Source organism: Perca flavescens, chromosome 18 (genome assembly GCF_004354835.1).
Source record: "Perca flavescens isolate YP-PL-M2 chromosome 18, PFLA_1.0, whole genome shotgun sequence".
Taxonomy (NCBI): Eukaryota; Metazoa; Chordata; class Actinopteri; order Perciformes; family Percidae; genus Perca; species Perca flavescens.
In genome coordinates this window covers 2,793,664-2,815,523 of record NC_041348.1, presented here as the reverse complement: position 1 = coordinate 2,815,523, position 21,860 = coordinate 2,793,664, and the positions used below count along the sequence as shown (strand labels likewise).

At 41.9% G+C, this 21,860-nt stretch overlaps 1 protein-coding gene across 1 annotated transcript in view; it reads right to left on the bottom strand.

Moving 5' to 3' along the window:
* Positions 1–13,757: 13,757 nt before the first annotated feature.
* cdk19 (cyclin dependent kinase 19) overlaps positions 13,758–21,860 on the bottom strand; it is a 70,987-nt gene continuing 62,884 nt past the window's right edge. Inside the window, exons 12-13 of the mRNA XM_028605315.1 lie at positions 18,725–18,970; positions 13,758–15,452 (exon numbers count right to left, since the gene is read on the bottom strand). Coding sequence (XP_028461116.1) covers positions 15,327–15,452; positions 18,725–18,970 — 372 coding nt within the window. The 3' untranslated portion in view covers positions 13,758–15,326. The remainder of the gene's footprint in view (positions 15,453–18,724; positions 18,971–21,860) is intronic.

Genomic DNA, 21,860 nt, shown 5'->3' with positions numbered 1-21,860 from the left:
TTACACCCATATGTCCTGCAACATTATCATGAGCTACATGTATTACCGATGTCCTATATTTTGTAGGCATTACAACTTGCACAACTGGATCACCACTAAATCCCTCTCCGTGTGGACGCCACACTCTGAACAACAGGTCATCCCGTATAAAATACCCTGGTGTAACGTCTGCCTGAGGAAAGGGCAAAACCTGTTCGAAAATATCTTTCAAAGACTTTGTTCGTTCCCTAACTCTATCCGAGAAATAGAAAGATCAGTTGGCATTGGCAGTATAAACTTTTCCACATGAAAAGGTTTTTCTGGAACCTCCTCACTGTCAGCCAGAGCGGCCGTCATAGCACGAGTCCCAACACAGAGCGTAGAAACATTTCGCTCCGGATTAGTGGCCGCTTGCGTCTCTGAAGACGAGACTCTATTCACTGCCTCCTCTATTTCAGGGACCTCTGGAGTTTCTGAAACGTAAGCAGACATATTTATGTGTATTGGCCCCGGCCCCCTCTCTGACTGATTATCGGTCCCCCCTGTGCCACCCCACTCAAAACATCCTGGCATTGCTCCTGGCAATGGTCCTTTGAAAATATAAGATGACATTTTGAAAGTAGTTTTTAAGATTTTTTGGGGGCATTTTAGGCCTTTATTTTGATAGGACAGCTGAAGACATGAAAGGGGAGAGAGGGGGGAATGACATGCAGCAAAGGGCTGCAGGTCGGAGTCAAACCCACGGCCGCTGCGTCAAGGAATAAACCTCTACATATGGGCTCGCACTCTACCAGGTGAGCAACCCAGGCTCCCGAAAGTAGTTTTCTTAATCTGCCTTTTTAAGAGGACTGTGCTGTTGGACTCAGAGCTGAGTTGTTGGTGGAATGTAGCTAAGAACATTTACTTAAATACTGCACTTAAATAGCCTGGTTAACACCAGACCCTTCTCAGCTGAGCAAATCTCAAATTTGCCGGAAGTTCGTCAGGGTTTACCCAGGCTAGCACTTAAAGGGGCGCAATGCAGTTTTGGCAATTTCTTGGCTTTTTGCTCGCAGGTTTCTCTATAGAGCTCCCCCTCCAGCTTTGGAATAGATATTTGGCAACACTGTTATAAAAACTGGTTGGCGACTCTCCCCCCTCCCATCTTCTCCCTCTGGTCATGTGCATTTGTTTTCAAAGAAGCCGGGAGAACGCACGGAGCCACGTCCACTGAGGTAGACAGCTAGTAAGCTAGCTAGTAAGGCCGTAACAGACAGCGATCATAATAAAAACCTTTACAGACAATAGCAAACAGCCTGAGGTCACAATAACAAGAAATACAAAGATTAAAAAGAGTGTATCCCAAAGATACTTACAGAACGCCAGGTCAGCATCGGATTCGCAGGCTTCTGTCTCAGCTCTCGCCATTCTGAAAAGGCAGATCCGATGTTTACTCGTGTCGGACTCCTCTCTCGGTCAGTCTGCCGTTTCTTCTTCCTCTGTTCCTCCGACAAGCTTTCCGAGCTTTCTGCTTCTTTTTTGCCGGCTCAGCCATGACAATAGTGTGAAAAACTCCATCGTTACCTTGTTCTCATAGCTAGTCGGTTCCTGGATGTGTGAAGTACTGTGAAGCAATTTGTTACATGGCGAGACCCGATATCACGCCATACTTCCTGACGCTGACGGAAAAACCACCCTTGCAACTTTCGGCCGGCGAGCCGCCGAAAGTTGCAAGGGTGGTTTTTCCGTTCACAGGCGCTAGGGGGGAGCGAGACGACCACCATTCAACCCGAAAAAAAGTCATATAACCTTTCCAATGACTAAGGTAAGGTAAATTAAGCTAAAAGAAAACCTGCATAGTTCCCCTTTAAGTACACATTTTAGGTACTTGTATTTTAGTAAAGTATAGAGTATATAGTAGAGTATTTTCTTTTAATGCCACTTTCTTCATCTGAGGGACTTAGTTTGTTATTTATTTAAGGGGCCACCGGAGAAGTTTTGAGACCTTTAGTCAAAATAGACCTGACCCTCCCTTCATCAACAATACATTTTGGATGACCCTCCAACATGATCAGGACAAATAGGATGACTCTCCAACATGATTGGGAGAAAAAGGATGACCCTCCCCAACCACTTACTGTACTGATTTGCACTAGGCAAAACTGTACAGATTCTCATCAGTTTTTTATAGCCATGACATATGTGACTAAACCTCTGCATTCTCATCTGACGCATCACACTCCTCTGTTATGGTGTGGGGGCCATTTCAGTAGATTTACTCACTAACGTTGTAGAAACACAATAAGCATGGAAACTAAATGTAAAACACTTCCTGCATTACTTCATTACTTCAAATACTAAGTTAGTCCTCTAGTAAACTAGTATTCACATGAAATAAAACAATAAAACATTGAGACCATTCAGCAAAGCACACTGGGTAATTCAACACTGGTTGCTATGGACTCGTTACTAGGCTTCCTCAGTCATATTTTAGCATAGGTAAAGCTGCCGAAGCTGAACATTATCCAAAACTCCATTTCTCAGACAAGCTTCAGTTTGGGAGCTTGAATGCTACCACTCCTCGTTTGCACAATTTCACAAATAATCACCGGGACCGAAAGGATATACCTCCCGTCTCAGGCCTTCACGGTCTCTAAGCTACAGGTCTGGCTGACTAAACAGGGAGGGACCCATCTGCTAGCGATAGGGGCCGAGACTGAGAGAGCTACATGGAGCTACATGGATAAATATGCACCTAACAAGCCACTTTGAAATGTTGCTGTTCTCATGAATACAAAAGTTGGGAGACCCCCCCCCCCGTAGACTAAAAAAAATTGGATGACCCTCCCATCAACAAAGAATAAAAACACATGACCCTCCCCTATTTCCTGTGGTCCATTCCAAAAATACCGTAATAACGGTCCCTAATCCATTTTACAGGGAAACGTTTGACTTTTTACTTGACTCCAATAATCTGACAGCTTTAGTTACATGTGTATTTGAATAGGGACAGATGCTACGACACGGACATGTGTGCAACAAATCTCTAATGTACAGCGTCACAATATTTATAGCTATTGCTAATTTCCAATGCCCGTCTTACTTTACAAATTAAGAGTATCGCACACAAAACACATGCAGCGTATAACATATGATGCTTTGTTAAAAATGAAACTCCCAGAAAATCATCAGAAATACATCTGAAATGATTAGGCCATTAATCCCATAGCTGATTGACAGAACTGTTTTAATCGTTTCCAGTTTCCTAAATGAGATTTTTCTGCATTGAGTACTTTTACTTTTAGTTTATTAGTTAATAATGTTGTGGACAGTCAGAAGTGGCAGTTAGAATAGGTGAAGTCTGTCTACTGTTGGATATCCAGTATAACTGTCAGGTTAAGGTCTATATATATATATATATATACATATATATATGGGGGGTGCTTGTTCCTCAGCAGCTGACCCAAGCAGCAGCAGCACCTGGAGACAGAGGAGGAAATGGGATCATCTGCGTTAACACGTTCTGCTGAGCTCTCTCCAAGTCATAAATTTGCCTTCAAGTGGTAGCAGTAAGACTGCAGGCTGAAGTCGATCCGGGGCTTCTGCCAGAACTCACGGGGGTTATGCCAAGTCTCAGCTTGCCTGCGCTGGTTTCACTTGTCCAACCACCAGCCCATAAAGACGACCGAATGGAGCGCTTACCTGACGCAACTTGTGGAATGTCTTGATGGTGGATAGAAGGGCTCGAAGCATCCAAACACATTCACTCCGACGTAATGTGTGTGTGTGTGTGTGTGTGTGTGTGTGTCTGTGTGTGTGTGTGTGTGTGTGTGTGTGTGTGTAACCTTCAGTAGCAGGGACACGTCCACTTTATGCAACCCATGCAGCATGTAACCCTTGTGTTGTCCTCCTTCTGTTTGGTCTGTAAAGTATAAATGATCACCCCATTCTGTGTCACAACTTCTTAGCCAACTTCGTTCCAACCTATTACCACTAGTGGTACACTTATTTCTGGAATGCATGGTCAATAAACCTCAACAATTAAAATCAGAGGACGTGGAGACTGGTATACAGGCCAAAAGTTTGGACACACCTTCTCATTCAATGTGTTTCTTTATTTTCATGACTATTTACATTATAGATTCTCACTGAAGGTATCAAAACTATGAATGAACACATATGGAATTATGTACTTAACAAAAAAGTGTGAAATAACTGAAAACATGTCTTATATTTTAGATTCTTCAAAGTAGCCACCCTTTGCTTTTTTTGATAACTCTGCAAACCCTTGGTGTTCTCTCAATGAGCTTCATGAGGTAGTCACCTGAAATGGTTTTACCTTCACAGGTGTGCTTTGTCAGGGTTAATTAGTGGAATTATTTCCCTTATTAATAAAAAAGCAAAGGGTGGCTACTTTGAAGAATCTAAAATATAAGACATGTTTTCAGTTATTTCACACTTTTTTGTTAAGTACATAATTCCATATGTGTTCATTCATAGTTTTGATGCCTTCAGTGAGAATCTACAATGTAAATATTTATGAAAATAAAAAGGAAACGCATTGAATGAGAAGGTGTGTCCAAACTTTTGGCCTGTACTGTATATGTCAACGTTTAGTCAGGAAACGGTTTTGAAACCATTTCAGTTTCTTTTCAAATGAAGTTGAATTAAAACCCCCACAATTCAATGAGAGTAATGATCCGATCCTTCATTTTACTTCCAAAAAGCGTTGGAACCTGCCGTTTCAGTGCTACATGTTGTGTTTGTGACCCCCCCTCTTCTGTCTCTCTGTTGTGCATCTGAAGGAATATTTGGTTCTGAGCACTTTTTAGCACTTCAACCAGGAATCTCATATAATATAGTATCAATTATTGCTGACCTAGACAAAAATAACGACAACTCAAATGTTGGCTGTGATGGATTGCCTTCCTCTCGTCTGTGGAATTTGTATCTCCTGCCATGAATGAGACCAGTAGCAGTCAGGGAGGTACATTTCTCAGGAAAGCATTTCACATTTTATGTTAGAAAAGTTTAAAAAGAAATGACTGGGGTGTGTAGCCAAATAGATTGGGTTGGGTTTATTTTGCCCAGAGGAAGAGGAAGGTTCACTGAAAAGGTAAACACTGTTGTTTGGAAGGAAATAAAACAGGTAGAATACAAGAACAACTATTCAAAAATAAAGATTAAAAGAAAATAAATACAAAGGAAAGAATGTACAACTGTGTACACTGCCCTGCAAAGGCAAAAGACCCTGATGGCCCCGACACACCAACCTGATACCAATCTGATTGGTGGAGCGCTAACCCGGAAATGGCGAGCGGGATGAGCCTGACGAACGCCTCTCAAAATCTGACGAAAATCTTTTAAACTGACCTTTGTCGATCCGAAATGAAAATGACAGATTCAGCAACTGTACGGCCTATTTCTCGCTTAAAATGTTTTCAGAAACACGTTTCGGTGAACTATCTTCGTACAATACGAGATCATATTCCAAACATCATGCCATGCCATCATGCCCGGTTGTAAAATCCGGGAGCAGCCAGACCCACGTGACGCGTTCGTCCAATCAGCTGCCGGTTTTCATTTCTTTGGGCGACAATACAGATTAGCGCCGCCTGCTGTTACGGAGATGTATTACGTCAGAACGCTCAAGTCGGCGTTTCTTCGGTGTGTCCCGAGGCACTTTCTGGACCTCAGGGAGCCGACAGTCAGGGGCTTTAGGGTCACAAAACGGACGTGGGACATGCCAGTCCCCCGATCATACACAGAGGACGATGGCGAGTCACAAGCTATCTTTCCTGTAGGGCTGGGCAATATATTGATATTCTATTGATATCGTGATATGATTTTATCATAATTAGATTTTGGATATTGTAATATCGTAAATGGCTTTTAAGTGTTGTCTTTTTCTGGTTTTAAAGGCTGCATCACAATAAAGTGATGTACTTTTCGGTTACCTGACTGTTGTAGCTCTTCTATTATTTGTACCTTTACCCACTTAGTCATTATATCTACATTACTGAAGATTATTTATCTAACATCTCATTGTGAAGATATTTTGTTAAAGCACCAATTGTCAACCCTAGAATATCGACACAATATCGACATTGAGGTATTAGGACAAGAATATCGCGATATCTGATTTTCTCCCTATCACCCAGCCCTACTTTCCTGTCTCTTAATTCGCCGCTGGAGTGACTTCTAATAAAATGCAATGAGAAGAACGCCGAAGCGGAGATTCCTCTGATTCCAGCAATATCTAAACCTCATCGCTGAGCTGTGTTATTGCTGAAATATGAATACATTGTGTTGAAATGCTGAATGATTAGCCGATTAAACACTAAGCTGAAAGACAGAACTGTTTGGATCGTTTCCACTTTCTAAAATGTGAGGATTTCTTTGCATTGAGTACTTTTACTTACTTTTTAATACTTTTAGTACATTTTCAATGCACTTAACAGAGTATTTTTTTTACAGTGTGATCAGAACTCTTCTTCCACCACTGAATGGCGCTAGCCTGCTGAAGAGTCACCCTTGGGTGCCATCAAGTGGTGAACAGTCACAGCAACACGTCAGAGTGCTCCTGCAGATCAAACCGGCTGCAACAAGTGATTGAGACAAAAGAGGTTATATGTTTTATTATAATAGAGAATACAAAATAAATATACATGACTTTTTTTTTCTCAACAGTCATTTGTACAGTGAAGGTTTTGCTAAAAGCAGCTAAATAAATGTTTCTCTTTTTTTGATTTTCCTGCGCTGAGCTATTGCTGCCTTATCTGTAAATGCTATGAAAAGACAATACATTTAGGCCATATTTATATATTTCAAACCTGTGCACACGCACGTGCACACACACACACGCACACACACACACACACAATACAGGGCATATTTGTAGAAGAGTGGAGAGACGCGCCATACCTGCAAAGCATTCTGCCGATGCAGCTCACTGAGAGCTTCAGGGACTGTAGGGCTCACTGAGAGCTGACTCACTGAGAGCTTCAGGGACTGTAGGGCTCACTGAGAGCTGACTCACTGAGAGCTTCAGGGACTGTAGGACTCACTGAGAGCTTCAGGGACTGTAGGACTCACTGAGAGCTTCAGGGACTGTAGGGCTCACTGAGAGCTGACTCACTGAGAGCTTCAGGGACTGTAGGACTCACTGAGAGCTTCAGGGACTGTAGGGCTCACTGAGAGCTGACTCACTGAGAGCTTCAGGGACTGTAGGACTCACTGAGAGCTTCAGGGACTGTAGGGCTCACTGAGAGCTGACTCACTGAGAGCTTCAGGAACTGTAGGACTCACTGAGAGCTTCAGGGACTGTAGGACTCACTGAGAGCTTCAAGGACTGTAGGGCTCACTGAGAGCTTCAAGGACTGTAGGGCTCACTGAGAGCTTCAAGGACTGTAGGGCTCACTGAGAGCTTCAGGGACTGTAGGGCTCACTGAGAGCTGACTCACTGAGAGCTTCAGGGATTGTAGGACTCACTGAGAGCTTCAGGGACTGTAGGGCTCACTGAGAGCTTCAGGGACTGTAGGGCTCACTGAGAGCTGACTCACTGAGAGCTTCAGGGACTGTAGGACTCACTGAGAGCTTCAGGGACTGTAGGGCTCACTGAGAGCTTCAGGGACTGTAGGACTCACTGAGAGCTTCAGGGACTGTAGGGCTCACTGAGAGCTTCAGGGACTGTAGGGCATGTGGATCCGTTAAAAAAGGTTTTCCTGTCGGACCACAGCATCACATTAAGGAACCACTTATTTAAAGATGCTCGGCTGGGGTAGAGGATAACTGTGACCACATTTTGTGACACAAGCTCAACAAAGGCTTTTTACATGAATGGCTTGGCGGGCATTGAACGCATCGCAGAAACTCAGATTTGCAGATGGAGTGTCTGTCTGTCTGTCTGTCTGTCTGTCTGTACAAACTGTCGAGAGAGGGCGACAATAAGTGCTTACGTTCAGGCACATGCAATGCTATACGAGAGGAGGAAATGTGAGGAGAGGGCCTAGAGCTGCACTATATACTTCATATAGGCGTGTGTCTGTACATATTTACACACACACACACACACACACACACACACACACACACACACACACACACACACACACACACACACACACAACTTCCATAGCACTGCCAGAACTTTAGTGTCTAAAGCAAGACATTAAAAAACATGAAATACTTTTTTTTATTTTTTTTATTTACCACTAAATATTTGAGCAACAACAGTGCATTAAAAGACAATTATTGTATCAATATCTCAATGAGAAATTGTTAAAATGTGTGTGTTTTTTGTTGTATGTACAGCATTTCAAAACATACATGTAACTGCGTGAGGAGAAGAGACATCTGTGAGATAACGAGAGCTGATCCTGTCGGGATTGTTTGCGGTCTTCAGAGGTGGGACCCAACGCGGTGAAATGAAATAGTTAGCTGCTGTAGCTTCCACATCGTGTCAATAACAATATTCTATATAATAATGAGAAGAAGAAAAAAAAGAGGAAATCGACCCAAAGAGCGGACAGAGGAGGCGTAAAAATACAAACGACGCAAAATAAAAAAAAAGCATCCTGAACAAATTCCCGTGACATCTTTAGAAGATGGACTTAAAAGGCACCATCCACACAAATGAAAACGTGGATCATCATCGCTCCTGTAACAAAAGAGCGACACGTGGGCGCCACCTTCACTCTACGGCACGCTGAGGCGCCATTAACACGCTCAGCAACTAGACGTGATCTCACGATGAGCGTATAGAGACAAAAATAACCAGAAATATGGTCTGGTGATGCCCGCTTTGTCGGTCAGAGGTCCCTTTCTATCGCTAGTCGTCGTGGTTAAGGCAGAGGAAAGTTCTACACGTGTATTAGTCATAGATGTATGGAAATAATAAATATGATTGTATACTATCCATACATATGCATTTCTTTACAATAGTTCATTTAGAGCAGTACATTTTCAAATGCCGTGGGGAAAAAAAAAAGGACACAAGGAATGAAAACACAAAATATATATATATATATATATATATATATATATATATATATATATATATATATATATAAAACCTGTCAACTGCAAAACCTAAGCATCCGGAGTGAAAGCTTTAGTCGGTTTTTATTTTTTTTTTATTTTAATAATTTTTTCTTTTTGCATAGGAGCGGTTTGACAGTAATTTGTCTCCCACCGGAGCCTCGCGCTCAATAATACTTGTTACACCTCGCTTGTGTGCGGAGAGAAACGTCCAACAAAGTGTCTTTAATCGTCTCCTCGCGGCTACTTCACACTGAGGGGAGGAGAAAACCTTTGAATAGCTGCTGGTTTTTGACCCCCCCCCCCATCCTGCCACCAGAGTGGCCAAAATAAACTAAAGCAACTCGCTGCCGAGAGCTCGATGCCATTTTCATTACCTGAAGTTTGTCTTTAAAGCTGCACTTATCAATACTTTTTTTTTTCCTTTTCATTAACAATGGATCAAATGACTGGGTGTAATGTTAAACCAAGCGTGTTTACTTGAAACGCTAAAGGAGACTTTTGGCGTCAATAAGAACGAGAAAGGCTCCTGACCAAACGTCCTTATTTTAGGAGTTTGGTGTGAGAATCTGTTGAATATCCAGCCGCGGGAAGCTGTTTTTTTTAGTTCACCCTCTGAGGTCTAAGGGCATTATCTTGATTTTGTTTTTTTACATATCTTATTAAATTCACCTTTAAAGGCTATTTGCATATAAGCTGATACCCCGTGTGTTTCATATCAAAAATGTCCACAACAAACTCAGCTTTCTGTATAGCGAGGCCTGGATTTGTCCTAGAGCATTGTGTAAAAAGATCATTTGGCCCTAAAGCTTACAAAATAGAAGTTCACTTTTTGAAATTCTTGAAATCCTTCATGAAAACAAACCTACACTGGTGTGGATGAGGTTGTTTTGAAAGGGGGTTTACCAAAGCCTTGGGTTCACAAAATGGACGTGGGACCTGCCAGTCCCCCGATCAGACACAGAGTCCCAAAGCTAGCTTTCCTGTCTCCTAGTCTGCTGCTTGAGTGCCTTAAAATAAAATGCAATGAGAAGGACGCGGAAGCGCAGATTCCTCCGATATTCATTTTCAGATGTTAGATATTAATATTCAGGAGAGCAGAGCTAAAATGAGTGAATATAGGACTTGACTCCATGTCTACTAGTTCTTATTATTTGCTAATAAGCTTTATAGACAGCTGAAGTGAAAACAGAACTTCTGGGTTTTGTTCCATGAGTAAGAAAACGTCATTAAGAATCAGACGTATTTTTTGCAATAATGTAAATTAGTAGAAATCCAGCCTAGCAAACTAAATAATATGTGTCTGTTGTTTTCACTCTACACATCTGTTGCTGATTATAGAAATGAAGTTACATTTTCGTTACATTTTTTGTATGCTAAGAATATAATCTTTGTTTAAAGGTCCCATGGCATGACAATTTCACTTTATGAGGTTTTTTTAAACATTAATATGAGTTGCCTATGATCCCCCAGTAGCTAGAAATGGTGATAGGTGTAAACCGAGCCCTGGGTATCCTGCTCTGCCTTTGAGAAAATGAAAGCTCAGATGGGCCGATCTGGAATCTTCTCCTTATGAGGTCATAAGGGGAAAGGTTACCTCCCCTTTCTCTGCTTTGCCCGCCCAGAGAATTTGGCCCACCCATGAGAGAGAGACATCATGGCTTGAAAACGAGCAAAGTGGCAGTTGGTCAAGACCACACCCCCACCCTCCACCTTGCCCCCCCTCTCTCCTCCTCAATAGCTACAGACACAGAAATGGCACATCCTAAGGAAAGCTCATTGTGGGACTGGCTTTAGTGGCTGTAATTCTGCACCAAGACTTCGGATTTCGGGAAAGAGACTTCAGATACAGTATTAGGGGACCACTAAGAAAAAAAAAAGCAGCATGTCATGGGACCTTTAACTTTAATTTAACCTCCATTTAAACTTCTGTAGTGACGCTGATCTGTCCAACGAGCAGTTAACAGCACAAACACACATATGCTGAATAAGAGATTGCATTGAGTTACAGAAGGCCAGCCCAGTGACAATGGCGGCTCGGCTCTCTATAAGGTGATAACTCATAAAATAAAAAACCCTGCTCTGCTAAACCCCAAAAAATCAACTAATGCAGCTTTAAATATGTGTCAAATGTACAAGATCCAGTCTGTCAAAGTGAAATGATTCAAAAACAACTATCAATTATCTTTTTCAAAGTGCAATACATTTTTTTTTTCTTTTTTGTAAAGATGTGAATTTTTTTCCAAATGAAACTCCGGACAGAAGTGTGAGGTTTTGAAATGGATCCTACAAACTTCATCTGCACATCAAATCCTCCAGTTGCATTGTTTGTTTTTCGCTTTTTGCAGAAATGACACAATTTGGATGAAAGTGACCCCGAACCTGTACGATCCACTGTAACTGCTGCTGCAAAAAGAAACACAGCCAGCAGGGCACACTGGGAGGAGTCACTGAGGGGATGCAAGACCCAATCTGAGGCAAAAGACACATGAGAAGAATCCTAATAATAGAATCAGTTTATGCCTGCCATGTTCTGGTGGAAATGGCTTCTGCTCGGACAGAGTGTCCGTTCTCTTTTCAGCCACAAGGTGTCAATGCTTCCTCATCCCACTGCAGGCTGCAGGGCCACACATCTGCCCCCCACCCCCCAACCCCACGCCCTCCAACCCGCCACGCCCACCCACACACCCACAGTCCTGCTGTGTGCACGTCTGTATCGGAGCAGTTACAGTGGAGTCATTGGGTGCGTTCTTTAATACAACCTGCAGGATGGCTGGTCATGTGACCGAGCAGGGCCAATGAGGATGGAGCAAGTTGTAGGAAGAAAAAAAAAAAGAAAAAAAGGAGAAAGCAAGCCTCGCTGTGAGGTTTGCCCTTGAAGAGTGCCGTCTCTGTGTTATTTCCAGTATACACTATATAGTAGTATCCTTTACCGAAGTAGGAATACAAGAACACAAAAATACTCTTTACAAGCAAAAGACTTACATTAAATGCCAAATTTACTTGAAGTATTCAGAGTAAAAGTAACCACTTAATACACTGTCGGCAGCTTGATCATAAAAATACAATTCTGGCTTTAACTATCTCCTCAAACCAGGAGCGGCTAGGGCAGTGAGAGGATTTCAAATGGACCTGTCTAACAACTGACACTGACTGTATCTTGAAAGCAGAAAGTATAAGCAAGGGTGACTGCACTAGAAAATATGTCACTTCAAGCTTGATTTTAGAAAATACTTGAAAACAGGCTGGAATATTCTCAGGGCACTTAAATTAAACATAACTTGATAAGGGAAAACGCATCACAATCATCACACCCCTACCTCAGATTTGTACCGGCCAGCAGCCGGTTAGCTCGGCTTTGCGCAAATATCCTGGCTCCTTCTGTTTCCAATCTCTATGCTAAACTAAGCTAAGCTAAGCTAAGGTAACCAACCGTAGTTTCATATTGAGCGTACAGACATGTACTCTTGGCCAAAAAAAGAAAAAAAAGAGAGAATAAGCGTATTTCCTTTGAGTGCAGTACAGTCCAACCACCGATTCTCTTTAAAGGTTTTTTCGTAGATTGACTTAAAAAAAATAAAACACGCATACAGGGAGGTGATTATATACCAGTGGTGGAAGAAGTATTAGTAAAGGATCTTAAGATCTTAAGTACTTTAGTAAAAGTACTAATGCCACACTGTAAAAGTACGCTGTTACAAGTAAAAGTCCTGCAATGAAAATGTTACTTGAGTAAAAGTGTGAAAATATCAGAAAAATCCTCCCGTTTTAGAAACTGGAAACGATCCAAACAGTTCTGTCAATCAAATACTACGCGTTTAGTGCTCATCATTGCAGCTGTACTTACAGCCCGTTATATTGTTGGGTAGTATTTTATAAACTATAGTACATGTGATTTGTGTGCAGAAATCTAAATGTGTAAAGTAACTAGTAACTAAAGCTGTAACAGATGAATGTAGTGGAGTAAAACGTCCAATATTTCTCTCTGAAATGTAGCGGAGTAGAAGTAGAAAAGTGACATCTCAACATGTGGACTGAAGTACAGTACTGGAGTAGATGTCCTTAGTTACCTTCCACCACTGTTATATACTGCACACAAAAATAATAATGATAAAAAAGGATAAAAAAAAGGAACAGAATAGTTGTTTTCGGGCACTGAGGATTTACATTGATCCTTCATTACTGTTGCACCTGCCTCATCCTCTAGTATCCCAGAACGCACCTGATGTGCCCCAGATGTGTTCCCAGTCAGTGCAGTTCTAGTAAGTAAAAGGATAAACGCCATGCATAAAGACACACACACACACACACACACACACACGCCCGTCCAACTGGACGCACGCACACACGCACATACACATGCACACAATGATAACGTTAAAACCTTAAAAAACAACCTGACACACACACACACACACACACACACACACACCCAGGGCAACAATGATAATGTTAAAACCTTAAAAAAACAACCTGACACACACACACACACGCACACACACACACACACACACACACACACACACACACACACACACACACCCAGGGCAACAATGATAATGTTAAAACCTTAAAAAAACAACCTCACACACATGCACGCACGCACACACACACACACACACACACACACACACACACACACACACACACACACACACACACACACACACACAGGGCAACAATGATAACATTAAAACCTTAAAAAAGAAAAACCTGACATCAGGCAGTAACAGTCTCAAGAAGCATATAAAGGGGGGCACACTGTTAGCTGCCCAGTACGTTTATGCACACGTTTTGTGTTCAGAAACCTTAAAAGTCTTGAGGGTCCACGACCAGATGGGTGTCAGAGCAAAGTGGCCACAGGCAGCTCCGGAGGAACCGCTGGCCACATACGAGAGGCGCGTCCGACCTCCTAAAAAAGGCTGCCGTCGTCAGGGGAAACCAAGCTCGGCTGTCAAACGCTTCTCATCTAGGTAGTGGAGTGAATCAGACTGACAGAGAATTTAGAGCTGTAAAAAAAGACGACTACTTTTCTTACTTTCCAAATCCAAGTCTAGATAAAGAGCGGTCTAAATAACACAAACCCTATAATATCTAGATTGCGTTAAACCGCACATTTAATATTTCCCTGCCATTTCATCAGCTGTCGTGCTGATATTCTCCGTGTAGAAACGTGTGTGTGACAGGGTCAGCTGAAACGTTTCTTTTCATTATCCAAAGTCATATTACACTAGAGACGAAAGTAAAGAGCTTTCTCCTCCTGTGTTTCCTTTCATCCCCATCACTTCCATATGTAACAATATGTACAATGACATTAACTATCAAAGTAAACTTGAAAACTCTAGCAAATAAGTGAAAAAAAAAAAATCAAATAGAAAAAGGTGCTATATAATGTACATACATGTATATATAAACACAGCTGCAGTTGTTCCGGGTGAGAAACGTGCTTTAAGTGCCATAGGTTCCGACGCCTTCACATTTGTTAGTTTGATCATGTACGCACCATTCACCGAGGCCAATTCCTACACAAGTGGAACTCAGGGTGCGTCCGAAATGGCATACTCTGCACTACAGACTCGACATGCACACTATCGTTGTGTAAATAAAACAGAGTGTGCATCTTTTTCGGGAACAGTGAGCTGTAATTTTCAACGTCACTTCCTGAGAGCCTCCTTGCCGTTGAAGATACGTAACCACGGTAACCCCTGCCGACCTCCAATCCAATTGAATGACTGAAAGAGGTGAATGACTAGATCAACGGTTGTTTAAATCTGTAGAAATGTCAATTTCAGCGTTGCTGACGTTACAGAGCTCCGTGGTTTCTGTCCATTTGTCGGTCTTGAACGTTGTCGTTACTACCACATTGCATTGTGGGATACTTATGCCGGCGTACTGTCCAGTATTGCATACTGTAATGTTTTACCGGAAATAGTATGCAATTTGCGTACTATTGGTTTCACACTAAGGTTTCAGGCGTACAAAAAAAACCTCATATATTGTTTTAGCCTAGGAAATAGCATGTTAGTATGGAATTTCGGACGCAGCCTTATTGTGGCATTAAAAACATTTCTGATTCTGATTCTCTTTTACATTATGTTCACCAGCCCGAGAAGGCACAACCTCTTCTGGCGCTGTTTTGGTTCTGTTTGTTTGCCTTCATGTTACAGTGCCGCTAATGGCAGTCAGGAAAGAGGTCAAAGGTGAAGGGGGGGAGGAGTGGTGGTTGCGTTGGAATGACGTAATGCACGGAGAAAGGTCCAACCAGGATGTGGGAGCGATGCCATGGCACGCAGATCGGAGGAGGAGCCCACTCCTCTGCTGGTTCAGCCTCAGTAGCGGTGGGTCTGGTGGGAGTATTGGGAGCTCTGCTGGGATGACGACGAGTATCCCATGGTGCTCTGGGGCTGAGCGGAACCTTGGACGGTGCTTTGGTAACCAAGGCGGGAGCCGGAGTGCTGACGGAAAGTCATACGGAGGGGAAGAGGGGAGAGAAAAACACAGCAGTGAGCACCTGGATGCAACTAAAGTCTTTCTTCTTTTTTTTGTGAATTTTTCAACAAAATATACAACTCGCAATGTGAACACCCCCCCATGCCTCCCCCCCCTCCCTTCCTCATCAACACCCCCCCAGACAAAAATCAAGACAAGATGACACAGTACAATAAGCCATAAACCAAATAAACCTACTGTATGAATAATGTATAAATGACAACACCATAAGCCCTAGCTATCTCACAAGCCCACTCCTGGAGGGACTGCAACTGAGATCTTAACACTGAACATTCAGACTGACTGTGTGTGTGTGTGTGTGTGTGTGTGTGTGTGCGTGTAAAAGAAGAGCTGCGATCACTTATCGATGGATCTATTTATTTTTTATTCATGACCTCAATTACTAATCCATGATTAATGAACTTTTTAGTAGTTTCACTGGGGAGTTACGTACTGTAACTATTGTTTTGGTGGCGTTTTGTTTTGGTTTGGTTTCTCATGGCAACAGCAAGCCGCCGCGGGTCACCAGATCCAGTTAGAGCACAGAACATTTCTGTTGCTGTTGGATTAAACTGCTTCAGAAATGCTGTAAGGCTTACAGAGCCAGGCCGCTTCCAGTCTTGATGCTAAGCTACGTAGCTCCATGTTTGGTGGAAAGACGAATTTACAACTAATGGCAAGAAAGTAAATAAAACTACTTCTCAAAATGTCAAACTATTCCTTTAAAGGGGAGGGAGGATCTAATAAAAAGATTCCGGTTGTATCATGGCAAATGTAGGATCCAGTGTTTTTGGAGTGTGACATATTTAGGACTAAAGGTGGATTTTATTTATATGTTGGGGGGAGAGATTGTGTAACTACAGAGGTTAGGACGCTGCAGGTTATAAAGTCTCCTGTAACTGAACAGATACCACATGGGGACTACAAGAACTGTGATTAGTCAGCTTTGGCTGCTTATGTTGTATCCTACCGTTTCTCTTCCTATAACTAGGGTAATAATTGTTGATTGGTTTTAATAGTTAACTCATTTAACACCTAAACATCGTTTATGACAAGTTACTACTAAGTCTGTAAAAACCAACGAACAGAAGGATGGCTCTCAGAGAGAAGAGAGGAAGATCTTGATGTTTCCCTGCGGCACCGTGGCGCCGTCCGGCGCATAGCTCCGCCCAAGACGACTGTGATTGGTTTAAAGAAATGCCAATTACCCAGAGCACGTTTTTTTCTCAGACTACGCTGACAGTGACAGCACAGTCAGACAGCTAGCCCCCCTCCTGGTATGTCAGCCCACTCCACTGGTTTATTTATACATATGCTGAGGCCTGACAGCCACCAGCTGTCTCACATGCAGCCTCAGCCACTACTATATATATATATATATATATAGATATACTGTATATTATATATATGGATATATATATATATATATATATATATATATATATATATATGTATATATCTTATGTTCTTCTTTACAAAGTAAATAAATGTCAGACTGACTGACTGACATGTGATGTGCATTCTTCTTAGAAAACAAACTGGGTCAGTGGGTAGAGCAGGCGCACATATACTGAGAGGTTTATACCCTGATGCAGAGGTCCAGGGTTTGAGTCTGACCTGTGACAATTTCCTGCATGTCTTCCCCCTCTCTCTCCCTCCACTTTCTCTCCTAGCTGTCCTATCAAATAAAGATGGAAAAAGCCCAAAAAATAATCTTTAAAGAAAAGAAAATCATCAGTTTTTTTTTAGAAATGTCTCATGATATATTGTCTCTAAAAGTGTATTATTCAACTTTTGTTTTTTGTTAAAGAAGGAAAAGAAAAATCACAACACTCAATACTATCGAATCGCAATACTTCTAGAATCACAATAAATGAAAATCCAATCGGCTCCCATGTACCGTGAAAGAATCCAATCGGGACAAAAGCATATCCTCCCAGCCCTAATACATATATATATATATATATATATATATATATATATATATATATATATATATATAAACTGTATATATCTATATCTATCTGTGATTTATTTCTACTCACACAGAGAGGTCACCTCTATCATGCTGTTCTCTGCAGTACACTCATTGACACGTCGCTGCTCTTATTTCACCAGCCTCTCTCCATCACTCAGATACCTCCCTCTCTTTGGCCCCGTGATAAGAGCCCCTGATACAACGGGCGCCAGAGTGGGAAACAGAAACTAGCAGACACCGCAGTGATTCGCTATCAGCTCCGTCAGCAGGACAATGTGGAACGCACAGTCCTTATCTGTTAGCCGACAGGCTGTTGTTGTCTGCCGTGTGCGTGCATACGTCTTCCTCGGCGCTGCCAAACACTCATACTGTAGATTACACCGCTGACATTCAGTGCAAAGAAATGTTCACCATCTGTAGCGTTAGCAGGCTACAACACAGCCACAGGACAGTAAAGACAAAATGAATATCTATAACCTCACAAAGCTGCATGTAACAATTGTCATCATCAGTCAATTATTTTCTGAATTATCAAATATTCTTTAATATGTAATATTACCTAAAACAGATGGTCACTGTAGTGTTTATCAAACAAACAGGACAAAGTAGTGTATTTGTTCGGGACTATTTTTAGCGGCGGACTAATCTACATTTGGTACTCTAGTGAGTATTTTAACACTTGCCAAGCGCCAAATGCAGATACATTATCCGTGGGCGAGGGCTATCGTCGCATGTCGGGGAAATGCTTGTACCAAAATTGTGGGGGGCTGACACACGCACACATAAACATACACTGATGCAAACACACGCACACACACGGAAACGCCAGCCACCGCGATGGGATAAACCAGCAGAACTTGCAACCCCAACAAGAACATTTTGTGATGTAGGTTACAAAAAACCCCTGCAATTTAATAATGTGGTCGATAAAATATGCTTGGCCAGTGGATTGTTTTCATCTACAGGTCAACTTGGCCGGGGAGTCAAAAAGTTTATTTCGGACACTTTTTTTTAGCAGCAGGACGGTGTATGTGGGATTGAGTCTAAATAAACTAGTGTGTGTATTCATGATGATGATGTCAGCCAGTGCAACAGTGTGGCTTGCTAATGTGTTTTTATATCAGCCTGTGATACACACACAACACTTGTTACTGTACATTCACTGTTTGTTTGAGTCTTCTAATGGGAGTTGTTGCCAATAAGAAAAATTAAGAATATCAGCATCCGACTAACAACTTCCTTAGTATAAATCCCACTAACCTGGTACTCTGACTGTAGCAGACCAGTGCCTGAGGAGGCCCCAGAGGCCCCGATCCGAGGTTTCTTGTTGGGGGGCGCCTGGTCCTGGCCGTGTTGTAAACCCCCGCCGGCGGTGGCCCCCGTGGCTCCCGCAGTGCCGTTGGTTTGGGTCAAGTTCTGCTGGGACGGAGCCTGCTGGGCTGCAGTCTGCTGCTGGTTCTGGGCCTGAGTCTGACCTGTGGTCTGCTGGTGCTGCTGGGTCTGGTTCTGCACACGGACACACAGGGCAAAGGTGATTAAAGGCAACTATTATATAGCATTTTCAGGATAATACTAGTATACTTATACTAGTATTTTGTGTTTGTACAAGAACATGTTTACATGCTTTAATGTAAAAAATATATATATTTTTCTCATACTGCCCATGTCTGCTGAACCTGTATCCACACTCTGGATGAGACGCTCTGTAGGAGCGCCTGTCTCTTTAAGCCCCCCCCTCCCGAAAAAGTCTTCTCTGATTGGCCAGAGTGTTTTCTGGAATCTGCTTTCCACTGTTGTTTCATTAGTTGCAGCTGGAGCTACGGCAACAGAGTATATAACAGGACTTACCGTGAAAAAATCACCAATAAAGGCTTCTAAACCAAATACTACAAAACCAGACATGTCCCAGCAGTAAGGCCGGTTACACACTGCCTGCGTGGCGTGAGCGTGGCGTTTCTTTTGCGTGTCAGCTGCGTGGCGGCGGTGTGGATTTTTCTATGTCTTTACACACCAGAAACGTGTCTGACGTGGTACTGCTGCTGCTAGCCTTGTCTGGACACATGGATGTTTCCCATTGATAAAATGAAATACAATGTTAAAATATATACTGATTTGATTACAGCAAAGACAACGACGGCAGTATTGACTGTACAGGCTATAGAATATAAATGCTTCCAACACGCTTGCGTGTCGCGTGAAAAATAGGCGTCGGTTCTATTTCTAGCAGGCAGGTGTTTTCGGCGCGGCTCGAGCAGCGCCTGAGACGTGCGTGTCACGCAGGCAGTGTGTAAGCTCTAACCTGTTACCATGGGAGCTGAAATATAAACAGACACGCCATGCAGCTGACACGCTCACCCTGAAATTGGGGAGAAACCAGCATTGGCCGCCAAGATTACAGGTATCTTGCGTGAGGCACGCAGCTACTTAATATTACGTTAGATTGACGCAGACGAAGGCTTCTGAACCAAACACTACCCAATCGGACATGTTTCAGAAAAAATGCGACCCAAAATTGGGAAGAATTTAACAAATTGGCAGCCAAGATGACATCTTTGACTGCCGTTAGCATGTAGCTACTATAGTTAGCAGTGGACACTTTAGCAGCACTTTCTACAGTCAAAATCACAGATAAAGGCTTTTAAACCAAATACTACATAACCGGAAATGTTTCAGGGGTAATGTGAACTGGCATTGGGGAGAATTTAACAACACTGGCAGCCAAGATGACATATTTTACTGCCTTTAGCATGTAGCTACATGCGACAATGTTAACCACACTCCAGTCCTGCCTACCTGGAGCAGATGACCAATCAGAAAAGGCTGGAAAAGACCGGCTTAGAGTTGCGTAAGACTTAGCTGAGAGTAGAAAAAAACTGTTGAAAACGGAGCGTTCAGAAGAGTTGGAAATCTGTACGTTTTAGCTTTAACATTTTTAACGTTTTAACATGAAAATCCGACATTATAACATTGTAGATATGACAGAAATGTACGGAAAAGCATAATATGTCCACTTTAAGGGGAGAGGGAATCTGCACATGTGAAATCAGTTTGGTTACTTGCTTGTTAACAGTCTTGTTGTTCTACCTTGTGTTTATTCCAATTGTTTATTATATCTTTTTTGCTTTGACTGAAATGCATATACAGTATAGACAGTATTGATGGGTAACACTTTGTGTCTGTTAGGTGATATTCATATACCATCGATTACACTCTCTCCATCTGGCTACGACTCAATCTATAACAGGAAACCTTCTACTACCATGGTCTTTCTTGGCACAAACAGGTGCACTTACTGACAAAATGTCCAAAATAAGACAATGCATTTCTGATGACAATAAAAGAAGTTAAAAAGCACTGCTCTACTTCAAATATTCATCACTGCTGAGCTGCAATTTGCCCAGACTGTCCCAGAATATTCCACAATACAAGCACAAAGCCTGAAAAACAGAGATATTTATAGATATATTTTAAGTCATTTTTCATGTTTCTCCAGTCTGATCATTTGATGCTTTTCTCTATTTTATTTGTTTGCAAATCTCCAAATTGTGTGTGTCAATGTGTATCCCTCCCTTCCTGATGAGCAGGTGGCACCTTGCATTAAAGCTGTCACAATCCCAAATGTTGCTGTACAATTACTTGTCTCATAAATAATTGCGATTAACAATAGAATTGTCTCTTTAAGTCACATTTAAAAATATTTGTTGATGTATTACTTTTGAAACCAAATTAACGTTTTGAATAAATCACAGAATACATCTTTTTGTATAGATGTCATGTGACCCAGATAATAATTACATTAAAAAAAGGTAGCCTAATTAAACATGGCCTCTTTATGATCATAACATTTTTTTCTAACTCTACCGCCCCCCTGTCATTTTTGTTGCTATGAACATGTATATGAAGCATGTATAGGGTCAAGTGCCAACAATTAACAATTGAGATAATAATACAAATATACAGTCTGACCAATAATCACCTATATAATTACAATTTGGCATATCTAAACTAATCCACAATTACCAGTCATGCGCCTTAAGACCTTAGCTAATATCAGCAATTAATTGGAGTTTAACAAAGAAACCGGGATTATGTAGAAAAATGGACAATTATATAATAATTGTTACACGCCTACCACATGCCATCAGGGTATGAATGAATGGGTGAATGCTGGCTTGTGTTGTTAACCGCTTGACTAGAAAACTGGGTTACACTTTACTTGAAGGTATCTACATAAGAGTGACATGACACTGTCATGAACGTGTCATAAACATATAAACAAGTCATCAAAGTTTATGACAAGTTATGGTTAGGGTTAGAGTTAGGGTTAGGGTTCATGTGTCATGACTAGGGCTGGGTATCGTTCAAAATCTTTCAATCCGGTGCCAATTTCGATACC